Here is a 14,425-nt window from a genome sequence, read left to right as displayed (position 1 = left end):
ACAAAAAAACAAAAAAGAAATTAAGGGAAAGAATAGGAAAAAGAGAAAATAAGAGAAAGAGACTAATGCTCGCTTCTTGTGGTAAAAATAGCAAACGATGAAGTAAAGTAAAGTAACTAAAGAAACTAGAGCACGTACTACGATTTTTTCGCCGCCGATAAACAAGATGAGAAACGCTTTACGTAATTCTGTCCGCTAACACGAGGTGGAAAATGCTTGCATTGTCATGCTGTACAGCCGAGAGTGCTTGACAAAGTATACCTAGCATTACTAGGAATACATGACATCGATCTTGAAAGCACTTTAAAAAAAGCTTTTTAATTGCCCAATGGCAGCGCTCAGTGCCTTTATTGTTCGAGTGGCAGTGCTTAATGCCTACAATGTGCAATCAGTAACTATCTAGATTATAGCGATCATTTACTTGGATGAAGCGACATTTAGTCTGAACTTTCAAGAGCCGATATCTTGTAGCATCAATTGATTCTACGTTGGATTTCCAGCCTACTTGATAAAAATAAATGCTTTCAGAAGAAAAGAATGAGATTAAGAAAAGGAAGTAGGAGTAAAATTAGGCAACACACTTAGAAACATCAGTGTCGAATGCCAAAGTTTCCGTTGGTAAAATTATATTCGCAGGAAAAAAAACAAAAAACAAAAAACAAAAAAACACGCAAAAAGTAGGAGAAATGCAATATGATGATAAAATAATAAATGTGCATCTGCAGAAGCGACTATAGACGCTGCGTTTCTGGAATATCAAATCATTATTTCATGTTTTTTCTTTACTCCCCTTTTCAAAGACGAAAGTGATGCAAATGATTTTAGTTTTATTTTTTGTTGTCTGTCTGTTTGTTACCTACTACAACCCAGCCGTACCGAACATCAAAAGCATTCTAATGAAGCATTGGCACCTCATTACTGGCAACCAAAAACTGAAAAGGATCTTCCCTGATCCTACTTTCGTCTCTTACAAGAGGAATAAAGCGCTTAAAGACTCTCTAGTTAGAGCGAAAATCCTGAAAAGAGACTAGATACTCTACCATATAATTGTAGTGTGAAACTCATTGAACATAGAGGCAGGGTAGTAGCATTATTACAACACAACACAACACAAGTACAATCAATCAACCGATCCAAAACTTTCATTTCTTTATGTTTTAATACAATAAATGCGGGAGGTCATGGTTCAAGCCTCTTAAACCATGTCAGAGTGAGTGTTCCGGCCGAGGCTTGAACCGCAATTTTTGTCGTATTTGTTGTTTTAGAAAATAACTGAGGATAAAGTGCTGCCCTTGTAATTACGTCAAAAGGACCATATCAAGTTTTGCTCCATACGCTAGTGTCAAAGTTGGAGTTGAGAAAGATTGCGGGTCTTTACCCTGAGGTCAAAGATGGCGGACAAGCGTGTTCGTCGGCTGGCGAAACGGCTGAGAGACATTTACGAGCTTGGCGAAGACGAAAAACAAGAAAAAACTACAGGAAAATTGAAAAAAAAAAATCAATTTTGGGAGGTAGAGGAAAACCATTGACGACCTGGCTGCTAAGCTTCTCCCCAGTCCCTTTTTATAAGACCGGGAAAGAGAGCTTCGACACTCATTGTTTGATATGTTGGATTAGACCTTCAAGTCTTCTCCGAGAAGCACTTAAAACCGTAGGCCCTGTCTGTCTTCATTTTATATTCAACCCTTTATAAGGTGGACGTAAAGGACCTGGTACTGACAACCATCTTGAGTGACCGTGCTCACACTACAGTAATTGGTGAGACTGTTGTTGTGATGTCCCTGCGCTCAAGGGAAAAGTTAAATGAAATGAAATAAAATAAAATAAGATGACATGACTTTTCTAACCTCAATTAATCAATCAACTTTATTTCTTATAGGCATATATCTGTTACGCTATAGTATTCTACTTCCCCTCACCCCCTCCTCCCTTCCTGTCCGGTATCCCAATAATTGTGCGTTCTGATTGGCTGTTTGAGAGGGCTGTATTTTCTATCTCTGACCGCAGTCCGGTATCCTGGGATATAACGGCTTGCTTAACAAGAAGGGAGGGAAATTGCAAAACAATATAAATAGTAAATGGACAAAAAAATAGTTATTTACAATCCTAAAGTCGATCTGCGGGATAGGCAAAAATTGTGTCCTCTGCCTTCAAAACGAACCTTGGCTTACAACAGCTTCACTCCGTGTACATTCAATACTTTGGGCAAAGTGTATCCATATGCAGACGGTTCTGCCTTCTTATCACTAGTATTCATTACAAATTGAAAAGGGCTCAGCTTAGTACAGACAAGAGTTAGAGTTTTTCATTCACGTTCCATATGAAACAGACGTCTAACAAGCTCTAAGTTCAAAATATGGTTATATTGACGAAACGAATTTTCAAGAGTAAGCTTTTGCGTTCTATACACTAATATTATACCATTCAGAAAAGCAATTCTATTTTGAATGATTCGCACAAAAGATTAATGGTTTTTGAGTAGCTGTGAATGTGAACCACTGCTCAAAAAACGAAACCCTATTGAATAACGCATTACACACCAATTTTAAAGTGTTTACGTTGAGGAAATAGTTCTATTCAAATTATTTTCCATTGGTTTTTCCTTTAATGCACGTTAAGTAAAATATCTATTTAAAAGCCCTATTTAAAAAACAATGTCATCGTCAAGTTTAGTTCCCATATCTTTTTAGTCAGTCTATTACGCACTAAGACAACTTTTGTTAAAGTAATAGTCCTATTCAAATGATTTGCTTTTTCCTCTAATGTACGTTGTTAGATATTTGAAAGCACTTTTTTCAATGTCATCGTCAACTTACAGTTTCTATACCTTTTTCGTCAGTCTTTTACGCATTAAGACAACTCAAATCATTTCCTTTTTCTCTAATTACGTTAAGTTAGATATTCAAAAGCCCTATTTTTTAAAAATTAGTCTTCAACTGTCACCACTTTCCGCCAGAACCTCTTCAATCCATTGCTTGTACGTTTTCTTGAATACAAGGTAAATATAGCAACGAAAATAGGTCTACAAACAAGCAATGGACTGAAGAGGTTAATAAACATGTGGAACATGTGACTTGACGATCACGTTAAGGAGTTAAGGACATCTTTCGAGATCTCTATCAAAAGTATCTAAACTGAATGACCTTTTGGTTAAGACTTTTTAATTCATTGAACTTCAAAATTTATCGCATAAAATCTTAAGTTTTTTCTTTCAAACAAATGTCAATTTTAAATAAAGTTTTAAATTGAACGGACAAAATTCAGATGTTAAACTGTTTTTCATTTTAAGCAAGAAAGTGTATACCTCATCTTTTTAAAGGAAATAAGTTATGAATTGATCGTTTCGTGCGCGAAATAGGCAGACAGACAGTCATACAGAACAACAGGCAGACAGTCATACAGAACAACAGACAGACAGTCATACAGAACAAAAGACAGACAGTCATACAGGACAACAGACAGACAGTCATACAGAACAACAGACAGACAGTCATACAGAACAACAGACAGACAGTCATACAGAACAACAGACAGACAGTCATACAGAACAACAGACAGACAGTCATAACAACAGATATACGCACAGAAAGATAACCTGGTTTGCGCACAGTGCATTTTTATCTTGTTTCCGGCATTCTTTGTCACATTATAAGGAACCCTCTTTGCATCCATACAACTCTATTCTCATGGCAATACAGGCATTCCAAGCTTGAGGCATTAGTCTGACGGCTGTGGCAAGGAAAGGCTGTGATATAGCATTCTTTACTACAGTATTCATGTCCGTGTTACCTTGATAGATCTAGAAATATAAACACTAGATCAACCTTATTAAAGTTAACAAACACCATGCAAATTGTACGCACAACACTAGATCAACCTTATTGAGGTCAACAAACACCATGCAAATGGTACGCACAACACTATAGATCAACCTTATTAAAGTTAACAAACACCATGCAAATTGTACGCACAACACTATAGATCAACCTTATTGAGGTCAACAAACACCATGCAAATAGTGCGCACAACACTAGATCAACCTTATTAAAGTTAACAAACACCATGCAAATTGTACGCACAACACTAGATCAACCTTATTGAGGTCAACAAACACCATGCAAATAGTGCGCACAACACTAGATCAACCTTATTGAGGTCAACAAACACCATGCAAATAGTGCGCACAACACTAGATCAACTTTATTAAAGTTAACAAACACCATGCAAATTGTACGCACAACACAATAGATCAACCTTATTGAGGTCAACAAACACCATGCAAATAGTGCGCACAACACTAGATCAACCTTATTGAGGTCAACAAACACCATGCAAATGGTACGCACAACACTAGATCAACCATATCGAGGTCAATAAACACCATGCAAATGGTACGCACAACACTAGATCAACCTTATTGAGGTTAACAAACACCATGCAAATGGAACGCACAACACTAGATCAACCTTATTGAGGTCAACAAACACCATGCATATGGTACGCACAACACTAGATCAACCTTATTGAGGTCAACAAACATCATGCATATGGTACGCACAACACTAGATCAACCTTATTGAGGTCAACAAACACCATGCAAATGGTACGAACAACACTAGATCAACCTTATTGAGGTCAACAAACACCATGCATATGGTACGAACAACACTAGATCAACCTTATTGAGGTCAGCAAACACCATGCATATGGTACGAACAACACTAGATCAACCTTATTGAGGTCAACATACACCATTCAAATGGTACGCACAACACTTGATCAATCTTATTAAGGCTGCTGCATGCCACAATTCCACTGCACATCTAAGCCTTTACATTAAGCAAAATATTACTCATATTTTATCTTTTTCTTCTTAAATATTTTTCCAATAATAATAATTCAAGAAAAGTTACCTGTGGCCGGTTAGTAGATTTATCCACATATGTTCCCCAGTCCAAGCTATTCCGGTCTACCTTGTATTCTATTGTGTATTCAGTCACCCAGCACTGATAGACGGAACTGCCCTGGCTTGCTACATCTGTTAAAACTCTTCTAGCGTCTTCAAATGAAACCTGGTGTATGAGGGGAAAAGCTGGGTCAAAAAATTAGCAGATTGGATGTTACTGATTAATGTCTGCGCATGCGCTAAATCGGGTATTTCGGCGGGGATCATGTGTCATTTCCTCAAGTATCATTTCTTTGTTTAACGGTTGCGCATGATAAGACACATGAATATGGATACAACTGAAATGAAGAATCTCATTCTTAAAGGGGCACTTGGATGAAAACGCCCCAATTTTTCAAAAGTCCGAATGATTGAAGTATTTGTGGATAATTTGACTCAATTATGATTATGTAAACCAGATTAGTGAATATTTTCGCCTGGGAGCCACTTGCAGTAGAGAAATTTTGAGTCAAAAGAGAAAAGAACAATAGGGTTGAGTAAATGACGTCATTTACTCGCAATTTAGATGCTGCATAAAATTGATAATTTTTATCCGACACATTTTACTGTGAAGGAAATATGTTTCTTGGCTACTATTGGTTCCAACAAGTGCCCCTTTAAGAGAATGACACAAATAAACATTATGAGGTCTGTTGTTAAGATCAGGGAAAAGCTTGATATCAATCTCTCGTATGCGGTAGTTCCAAAAGGGGAACAATACCGATAAACTCTTATGTAAATTGGTTGGGTTCCCTGTGGTGATTTTACCTGAATAAACATGTTGGGCGAGGACACCAGCGTCATCCATCCTGTACTAGAACCCAGTCTCCCTTTATACGGCTCGTTATTTGGGTGCGATTTATTTCCGGTGATTTGGCTGTCTTTTATTTCTCCACTGCGCATGCCCAGAGCCTTGGAGTCATTCCTTGCTGTAAATAGTTTAGACAGCACCATTGTTAAGAGATACTAACGGACCAGTCATTATTGAAGTTGGAAGGGGGGGTGGAGGAAAAAATGAAAAAAACGGAAAACATTTTCCATACCCCAATAGCATTCATGTTTTTCGGGTACCCCCTTTAATCGTTTAAAAAATCCTCCCAATCCTCCTTTTGACCTTTCAAGGCCCCCCTTGTTCCACTAAAAAAAATTTGAGGGCCCCCCCTTTTCTCCTCAACCTCCCCCCCCCCCCCCCCCCCCTCCGACTTAAATAATGACTATTCCCTAATTAAAAATAAATAGTAACCGTAATAGGTTTATTAATACACTTTTTAAGTCTCTGATTAACTTACATTTGCAGTGAAGAACTGGCTCCAGCGGTAGAGAGTATGGACGAAGAACATTATCGATATACAAACAAGTATCGTCTTGAACGAAGTTTTCAATAGAATCATTCTTTGATGAGTTATTCAACTGACACTCTCTTGTTCTCTTGAAGTAGTTGATGCTAAAGCAGCCTGTTTCTTGCTCACACAGTAGTATACATCTTTCTAATGTTACCGTGCCGTACGTTTTGTAACTTTGTCCTCTAAGGCAAAATCCACTGATTGGTTCGACTGTACGACAAGGATGGTCGGGACTTGTCACTTCAGTTACCCTCAACATTGAAAAGGAAAATGCTATAATGAAGAAGGTCATCATTATATATGTTGACTGAAAAAATGTCACTTTTTCTTCTTCTTCTTCTTCTTAAAATAATCTTCTTCTCAAAGCCCTTTCTTCCTGACTTTTTCAGTTCGTAGAGTTTCAGTGAAATCACTGCAGAATCCTTTTGCCGGAGTGATCTACAGACAGTATCCTGTTATTGCAGAATTGTTTCCTCAGAGTGTTTTACTTTGATCAACTTTAACACGTCTTAAAAGAACAAAGTATGACACAATGACATGGTTTTCCCTCAGACCAAGCCAGCACTAGACAGCTGTAACCGGATGGCAAACAACAGCAGGGCGAAAAAACCCGAACAGTTTGTCAACTTGACAAAAAATATGTCAAGACAGCTGTTAAATAAAAGTAACTCGGAACAAAAACCATAAGGTAGGAGGATGCGCGAACTATAGTAGTTTTAGTGATGGATGTACAAGTAGTTGAAGACCATATAATAAATAAAGAACTAAACGGTTTATTCTTTTGTGTCATAACATACAGATTAATAAGTGGGTAAAAAGGAAAGAGTCAATGTTTGTATAACGGTCAAGAATCCTCGGACAGTTGAAAAAAATCGAAATTGCTCATACTTTGCTTAAATACTCTTTGTGGTGAGACATTTTTCGAAAATACAACTTTAAGTCCTGGGCGAATTTTATTTTTTGAGAAATCGCTCGAAGTTGATTTTGGGATCCAGAATGGCTTGGGCACCCTGTGTCGAATAGGAAAATGTAAGGTATTCTCGGCAATCGTACGGCTTCGCGTTTTATTTTATACAAACCATTATTTTTTCTAGCAAAGGCACATTCTTTCTCTTGAATTTAGTGTAAAAATATTTTTGCTAATGCTTGTTTTAAATAAACTACGGAATTTTGAATGGACCCTATTTTGACGTTCCCGAAAATTCGTAATTTTTCTTCATTTTCAATATGCCTAAATGGGTTGTGATACATGCACTAGAACTAAAATATACCACTATGCTATAGCATAACCCTTCTAAAATGATATATCTAAATATTATTGGCGGCCAGCTAAACCTCGTTCACTGACAGCCCCAAATGTGACAACGCGCATTGTATAAGGTCAGCAGCTCATTTTCTCGGAATTTCACTATACAGAAAGCCAGTTAAAAATAATTACCTTGATGCTTTTATTTGCGCAATTTACCATACAAAAACCCAGTTAAAAGTAATGCTGACCTAATTCAATGCGCGTTGCGTAACGCGCGCTTGAGTGAAAACTATCCTGCGTTGCCTTTCCTCAGTTTCATTGAACGAATTTACCTTACCGGCGTATGTACTATACAGCTGTTCAGATGAATACCAACCAACGTCAGAGATATACATCTGCGCATGCTCATAGTCTGTATGTAAATGAGTGTCAAATGTTTTTTTTCTATTGTAAAGATATGCAAATTTGACTTTCAAACTTGCCTGACAAATTGACTTCACAAAATGCCAAATTATAATAAAAATCAGTTGTTAAAAGCTAAGCCAATTCCTTTCATAATTCTCTAAAGTTTCGTAATGAAAATTTATATAGGTTTAACAAATGGAAAACGTGCTGAAATGCACCATGTTTGGAAAAATTAATTCTCAATTTTCTGGTGTGTTTACATTACTGCGCACATGCACAATGTACAATCAAGAAAAAACTAGCACGCGCGCTCTCTTTCCGTTTCAGTGTCGTTTTGGTCACTAAACGGAAAGAGGTGCGCCGCCAGTTGACGCACGGGAGTGGGGTAAGGCTATATTTAAACTCCATCTGATTACTAAAAATAGCCAAACAGGGAATTCATATGGCGCGCGTGATATTAAGAAGTTTTGCTCTCTTATTTATGCTCTCTTGCTACAAACTAACACCAAAACTTGTCGTGATTCTTACAGTGAGCCTGCATAGTCGGTATCCGTTTCCTCCATGCTGTTTTCTGTTTGGCTATTGCATACTAAAAACTAACCAATGAGATAACGAAAGAAACTAGCCAATCAAAATTAGAGACTCAGAAGTCGTAATATTTAAAACGAACTCTTGTCAGATATCAACGAAAATAAATCATAACTTGGAAGGAGAAGAAGATTAAACCTCTCCGCTGGGAAATACGTATTGTTGAGCCGTTAGGACATGAGGAAGCTTACACATCTTCAGATGCACAACAAATCGGTAAGGATTATTTTATGGCTAGCTTCTGTGTATATTTGTGAATAAATTTAGTTCGTTAGGTATTTTTCTTATTTCGAGGGCTCTTCTCCGGTTTTTACTTTCTCCGCAAAACCTAACACGATAAATTTCACTAGTTTCGCTCTGTGTGAGTTAGCCGTGCCCTGACTTCAGCCAAGAGCTTAGATCAGCCAAGCGGGTTGTTCAAGGGCTCGATCTGTGAGTTAGCCGTGTCCTGACTTAGACCAGCCCAGGGGTTATTTCAGGGTTCGATCTGTGAGTTGGCCATGCCCTGACTTCGATCAGCCCAGAGGTTGTTTCAGTGTTCGATCTCTGAGTAAGCCATACCCTGACTTAGATCAGCCCAAAGGTTGTTCCAGGGCTCGATCTGTGAGTTTGCCGTGTCCTGACTTAGATCAGCTCAGAGGTCGTTCCAGGGTTCGATCTGTGAGTAAGCCATACCCTGACTTAGATCAGCCCAGAGGTTGTTCCAGGGCTCGATCTGTGAGTTTGCCGTGTCCTGACTTAGATCAGCCCAGAGGTTGTTCCAGGGCTCGATCTATGAGTTTGCCGTGTCCTGACTTAGATCAGCCCAGAGGTTGTTCCAGGGTTCGATCTGTGAGTAAGAGGTGCCCATAGTTTGACGGTTTGAGTGGTAATAAGTCAAGAAGCTTGAAAGATGATCTATGAAATGGTAAAATTATTTGCATAGCTTGTTTACTTACAAGTTTTAATAAGAACAGAATTTGATTAACATAACTCATCAAACAGCTATTACTTGACTTCATCACATGTTGTCAAATTTTGATGTTTTTTTTACTTTCAATTTCTACTTTTCCTGTCCAAAGTTGATGCAAAACGTTTTATTCAATTGCCTCGTCTCTAAAGTTTTTATTTCCCAACATTTCATTACGCATTAATCTTTTTATCTTCATAACGTTACTAGTTTATTTTTCTTCGCTTGAAAATGATTTAGATTTTTAGCTTTTACTAAATTAAATAATATTATTTTATCGCTATGTTATATAATAATTAACAGATATATATACCAAAACTCTTCTTATCAAGGTTGATTTTTCCCTTGTCAATACTCATGGTGAATGTCCTTTTTTCACACGAACTGTCCAAGCTTGGCACCAGTGCAAAAGATATCAATTCAAAATATTCGTAATTCGCATGCAGCACTTTATTAGTGCCGTCAAAATTGTTTTCCAGTTTTTTGTCTCAAAATTCCCTAGAAACTTCTAAAGAACTTAGGGAGAATTGAATCGCGTTAAAGTTATTCAGAAATTAAATGAAGTCTTCAAGTTCATTAGAAATTATAGCGCAATTGATTTTTAGGAAGAATTTTTTGAGACTTGAAATAGGAGACTTTCGGAATCATTTAAGCTTTTGCTTTAACAAATATTTTATTTCACAGATGACAATATTTTTTTCCAAGCGGATAGTTTTTGAGTGGGTTTAACAGAGATTGCCTATTAAATCTTATTCAAGTCTCCTTATCTCACTACTTAACGTTCCCCAATATCTCTGAGAACAAAAAAAAAAAAACACTTCGCTTTAACGATACGTTGATAAAAAATGACTTACATTTTGTGAATCATGACAGATTTCTGAGTACGTTTTCGAGGTTGGAGGGAAAGAAAACTGTCTTAGCGGCGACACCATGAAAGTGGCGATGTTTGTAAATGTTCATGATGCTTTGCGCTAATTATAATTTGATTTAAGATATATCAAGAACTTGAGAGAATTATGAACTTTAAAGCAATTTCGAGGGAAGTCATGAGTAAATTACCGTTTTAAATGAAACATTTAGATTTAGCGAATCGCTACTGATAAGTTCCGTGCTACCGTCGATGGCAACGACGTCAATGATTACGTAAGCGAAAACATGGACTGGATTTCGGATTTCCGGAGCAAAATGGGAATAGGACTTGATAGATTTTCTCGATCAGTTTATGGCATAAACGTTTTACCCAACCGTAGTTCTATTGCTGTCTTTCTAAATTTATATAGAAACATGTTTTCACTTCGCCTTTACATACTAAGAGACTCAGACATCTAAATGCCCCACCCAGGTGTCACATTCTACCCTGTCCTCAGGGTCTTGTTCTTCCTAAAAACCGCTGTGCTATAAAGGATATTAATAATAAAGCAATAACGGAGATTCGTTTTGAGGATTATAATAACCATTTTTTTCTTTTCTTTCTTTCTTTCTTTTTTTTTTTAAATCGATGTTCATTTTTTAAATTAATGTTCATAACTAAAAGAACCTGACTTTTTCATTTTACATAATTCAATTAACGCATCTGGAACAAGCGATTACCCAGCAAAATAATCTTTCGAGGTGTTTGAGGATTAAATATGAAGCAAGATAATATGATTTTTATTCAAGCTAACTGTCCGTAATTATATTTTAATCAAATCGATTAGCCCCAAACATGCATATCAAGCCCGCATTAGCACTGTAAAAAATTGAAAGTTGAAAACCGCGAAGCGAGAAAAGCTTGAGAATTTAACGAAAAATTTATTCCAAACGCAATTAAAAAGAGGTTATTCAATATATAGTTATTACAGTTAGATAAAAGTAAAACTGTTTATAGTTTCGACGGCTTTTCATTAGAAATTAAAGCTTTTACTTATCAAAACATCCTTGTTGCCGCACCAGGTGGCTTTTTGGTTGTTTCCTCTGGTTTCTATGGTAACCATCAATTAAGATAAGTCATAAATAATATAAAGACATTCAGTGGGTCAATAATTGGTGTTCATTTACTCTAACTTCGAGGTCTTGTTGGGGATTTTCTATAGACGCATTTGGCTAAATCTTTTCCGCTCAGTTGTGTTCAGAGCTCCAAAGATATCATCTAAGAAAACCCTTGGAAAAATCAGTTTTCTCATGAAAAGCTTCTCGCTAATATAAGGTAAGTATTGATGGTGGCGGGAGAGGGTATCGGCTAATGATACGAAGACGGCTGGAGTAAAATTTCATGAAAATGCGAATGTCGAACCCTGTGAACAGTAGTTAATTCAAAAGATGAGGAAAGTGATTGGTAAATCTAAAATGTGTTTTTGTACTCAAAGTTTCTTGGACTGAGTAGTTTTCTTCGACGAGAATAGATTCACCTGATTTAGCAGGTGATGGCTGTATTAAAAATATTTATCAACGTTAATCGCTGTAAGTATGGCGTACTTACGAAATGAAATGAGAATAAATGAGGCAGACCTGTGGTGGTTATTAAGAAGATATAACTAGCTAAAAACAAGTGTGGTGGTTATTGAAAATTAATGTGTTTTGACCAATTGATTGGAAGTAGAAGTAGAAAAAAGAAGAAAGTGGAACATAAGAACGTTGGGAAAAGGAAAAGAAGGAGAAGGAGAAGGAGAAGAAAGAAAGAAGAAAAAGAAGAGAAGAAGAGAAGAAAAAAGCAGAAGAAAAGAAGAGAGAGAAGAAAAGCCGCAGAAAAGGCATAATAAGAAATACTAGTACAGAATAAGCCCCCTCCTCCTTCCGCCCCTCCGTCTCCCCTCTCCCCCCTGTCGCCTAATCACAAAACTCCCCAAAAAAGAAGAGCAAGAGGAAATGTTTTCGAATTCGATGTAACCAAAAAGTACTGTACGGGGAAATATCTGACATATGCTTCGCCATTCATCATCATGACAATGTTAGTAATTAATTTTCTGTTCTTCAGCAAGACCCGAAAGGGTATCGGGACCTCAATGCAATCATCGTTTTTGAACCCGCTTGTCTCTCGTAGTAGATGAACAAATAGATGATTGTGATCTTTAGTAATAAGTAGAAAGATAGCAGTGTGTCGTGCCGAGAAACAAAACAGATGCTCTAGCCATAAATTCAACTTTTTGCTTTGCGCTAAATTTTACTTCAATCTGTCTTCCGTACGACCTCAGTCTTTTATTACACCCCACAAGCGTTAACCATTAGTGGGTAATACTTCCTCATTTAAGAACAATACTCGTAATTGCCTTGAGAATTAGATTATTTGCTATTGTCATCTATATCAATATATTTCGAATATATCATGACTATATTGGACTAGACTACGAAGTACTCGAGTACGTACTCAAGGAAATGGTGCGTGCTGAGAAAAAGTGATCAGTCAATATGCTATTATCGGGGAATTTCTCCTTTTTCTTCATTAAAGTGGCACTTAGACGAAAATCGTTCAAAATTTGAAACTCATTTCAAGATTCCCCACTTAATGATCTGATAATAGATAATAAGGCTAACTCAACTACATATTTACGTTTTTAGCGCCTTTCAACCGATAAAAGTAGGTTTTAAAAGCAAAAAATATCCTGGTCCGGCGCCGTTTATACTGTTATTCTATACTTTCACATCCCCATAATGACTTGCACCTTTGGGGGTAACCAATCAAAAACTGTCCCAAATTGAAAGGTTTCTTAATTGAATTTATATCATACCTTCTTTTATCTGTACAATACTGATTATCAGTTTATTCCAAGTTATTTTTGCGTGTACAGATCATCAAGAATTTTGGTCTTACAGAAAATGTATGGACTTACGAAAAAATGTTTAAAATTTACCTTAAACGTCTTCAAGCTTCTATCTTTTTCTGGTTTTTACTTCTTCATTTTATTTTTGGATGCCAAACTAGGCATTGTCAACATTGTCTGATCAGCCTCAGAGGTTTTTACCCTCTGGTTACCCCCCAAAGACGCAAAGTATTATGGGGATGTGAAAGTAGAGAATTGTCTCACGGCTAAAGAGTTTAAGGTCAGTGGTCTTACCTTGTAATGTCATTTACTCAACCAATTCAAGTCAAACTTTGTATTTATGAGTTTTTTTTTCTAGTTGAGTAAATGACCTTATACCTCGCTTGACTAATACACCCCTTGCAGCACTGATACAGCTCAATTTGGAGGACAGAACGATAGGTTTCGATAACGATAATTCTCATGAGATTGAAATTCTTTTGTTTTGTCCTCCAAATTGAGCTGCTTTGACGTCACATGCAATAAGGCAAGGGGTCTATAGTCCGTTTCACAGTTTGCTGCGCCGTCTTGAAAGTTAAATTCAACGTGCATCAAAGCGAAAACGACAGTAACCTTGCGATGATAAACACTTTTACAGCAACCTTGGACAATCAATCGCATGAATGTCTCTAGCGCGCGAGACGGAAACTATGAAGTGGACTATTCTTCTCGACCCGAATGCTTCATACCAATATCCTAATGTCGAGCAAAAAAAGTAAAATTCTAACCATTTTTTGGAGTCTTAAATTAAAGATTACTTAAGCAAAGCTTTGGGTAGCTTCAAAATTTAAGCGAATTTTGTTCAAGTAGCACTTTAATTAACTAATAAAACAGCTCAGTCAATATTTTATGCTCCGTTCAGGAATAAAGCACACAGAAAGTAAGTATGAAATAAATAGAGAAAAACGCCCGAAGCGTTTGCTTCTCACACTTCTTGAGTGCTATATATTGTACTATATTGTGCTATATATTATTTTGAACGCAATGGACAACAAAGAATTAACAGCCTTTAAAGGCATTTGACAGTATCGACCACCAGGTTCTTTTGATGAAACTTCGTTCACCTGGAATTTCCACTGTTACCTAGCACTCGAGCACTCATTTAAATGTGTGAAGGGTATAGCTCCACCTTATCTTTCTGATAGGTTTAAATTACGATCTCAGGTACAT

At 36.9% G+C, this 14,425-nt stretch overlaps 1 protein-coding gene and 1 long non-coding RNA gene across 2 annotated transcripts in view; both read right to left on the bottom strand.

The window, feature by feature from the left end:
- Positions 1–1,878: 1,878 nt before the first annotated feature.
- On the bottom strand, positions 1,879–7,682 carry LOC116304707 (retinoschisin). The gene is made up of 4 exons (XM_031714478.2): positions 6,235–7,682; positions 5,714–5,874; positions 4,914–5,072; positions 1,879–3,799 (listed from the first exon to the last, which is right to left on the bottom strand). The coding sequence occupies exons 1-4, from the start codon at positions 6,581–6,583 to the stop codon at positions 3,647–3,649; spliced, it is 822 nt and encodes a 273-aa protein (XP_031570338.2). The 5' UTR covers positions 6,584–7,682; the 3' UTR covers positions 1,879–3,646.
- A 1,528-nt stretch (positions 7,683–9,210) lies between these two features.
- Positions 9,211–14,425, bottom strand: part of LOC116304703 (uncharacterized) — a 31,690-nt gene continuing 26,475 nt past the window's right edge. Inside the window, exon 5 of the long non-coding RNA XR_016119074.1 lies at positions 9,211–9,427. This is a non-coding gene — a long non-coding RNA (uncharacterized LOC116304703). The remainder of the gene's footprint in view (positions 9,428–14,425) is intronic.

The sequence above is a fragment of the Actinia tenebrosa genome, unplaced genomic scaffold (genome assembly GCF_029948245.1).
Source record: "Actinia tenebrosa isolate PJP-AT-01 unplaced genomic scaffold, QUT_ActTen_1.0 PGA_scaffold0__85_contigs__length_37466705, whole genome shotgun sequence".
NCBI lineage: Eukaryota > Metazoa > Cnidaria > Anthozoa > Actiniaria > Actiniidae > Actinia > Actinia tenebrosa.
The sequence above is the reverse complement of the archived record's forward strand: the minus strand, read 5'-3'. Positions and strand labels throughout refer to the sequence as shown.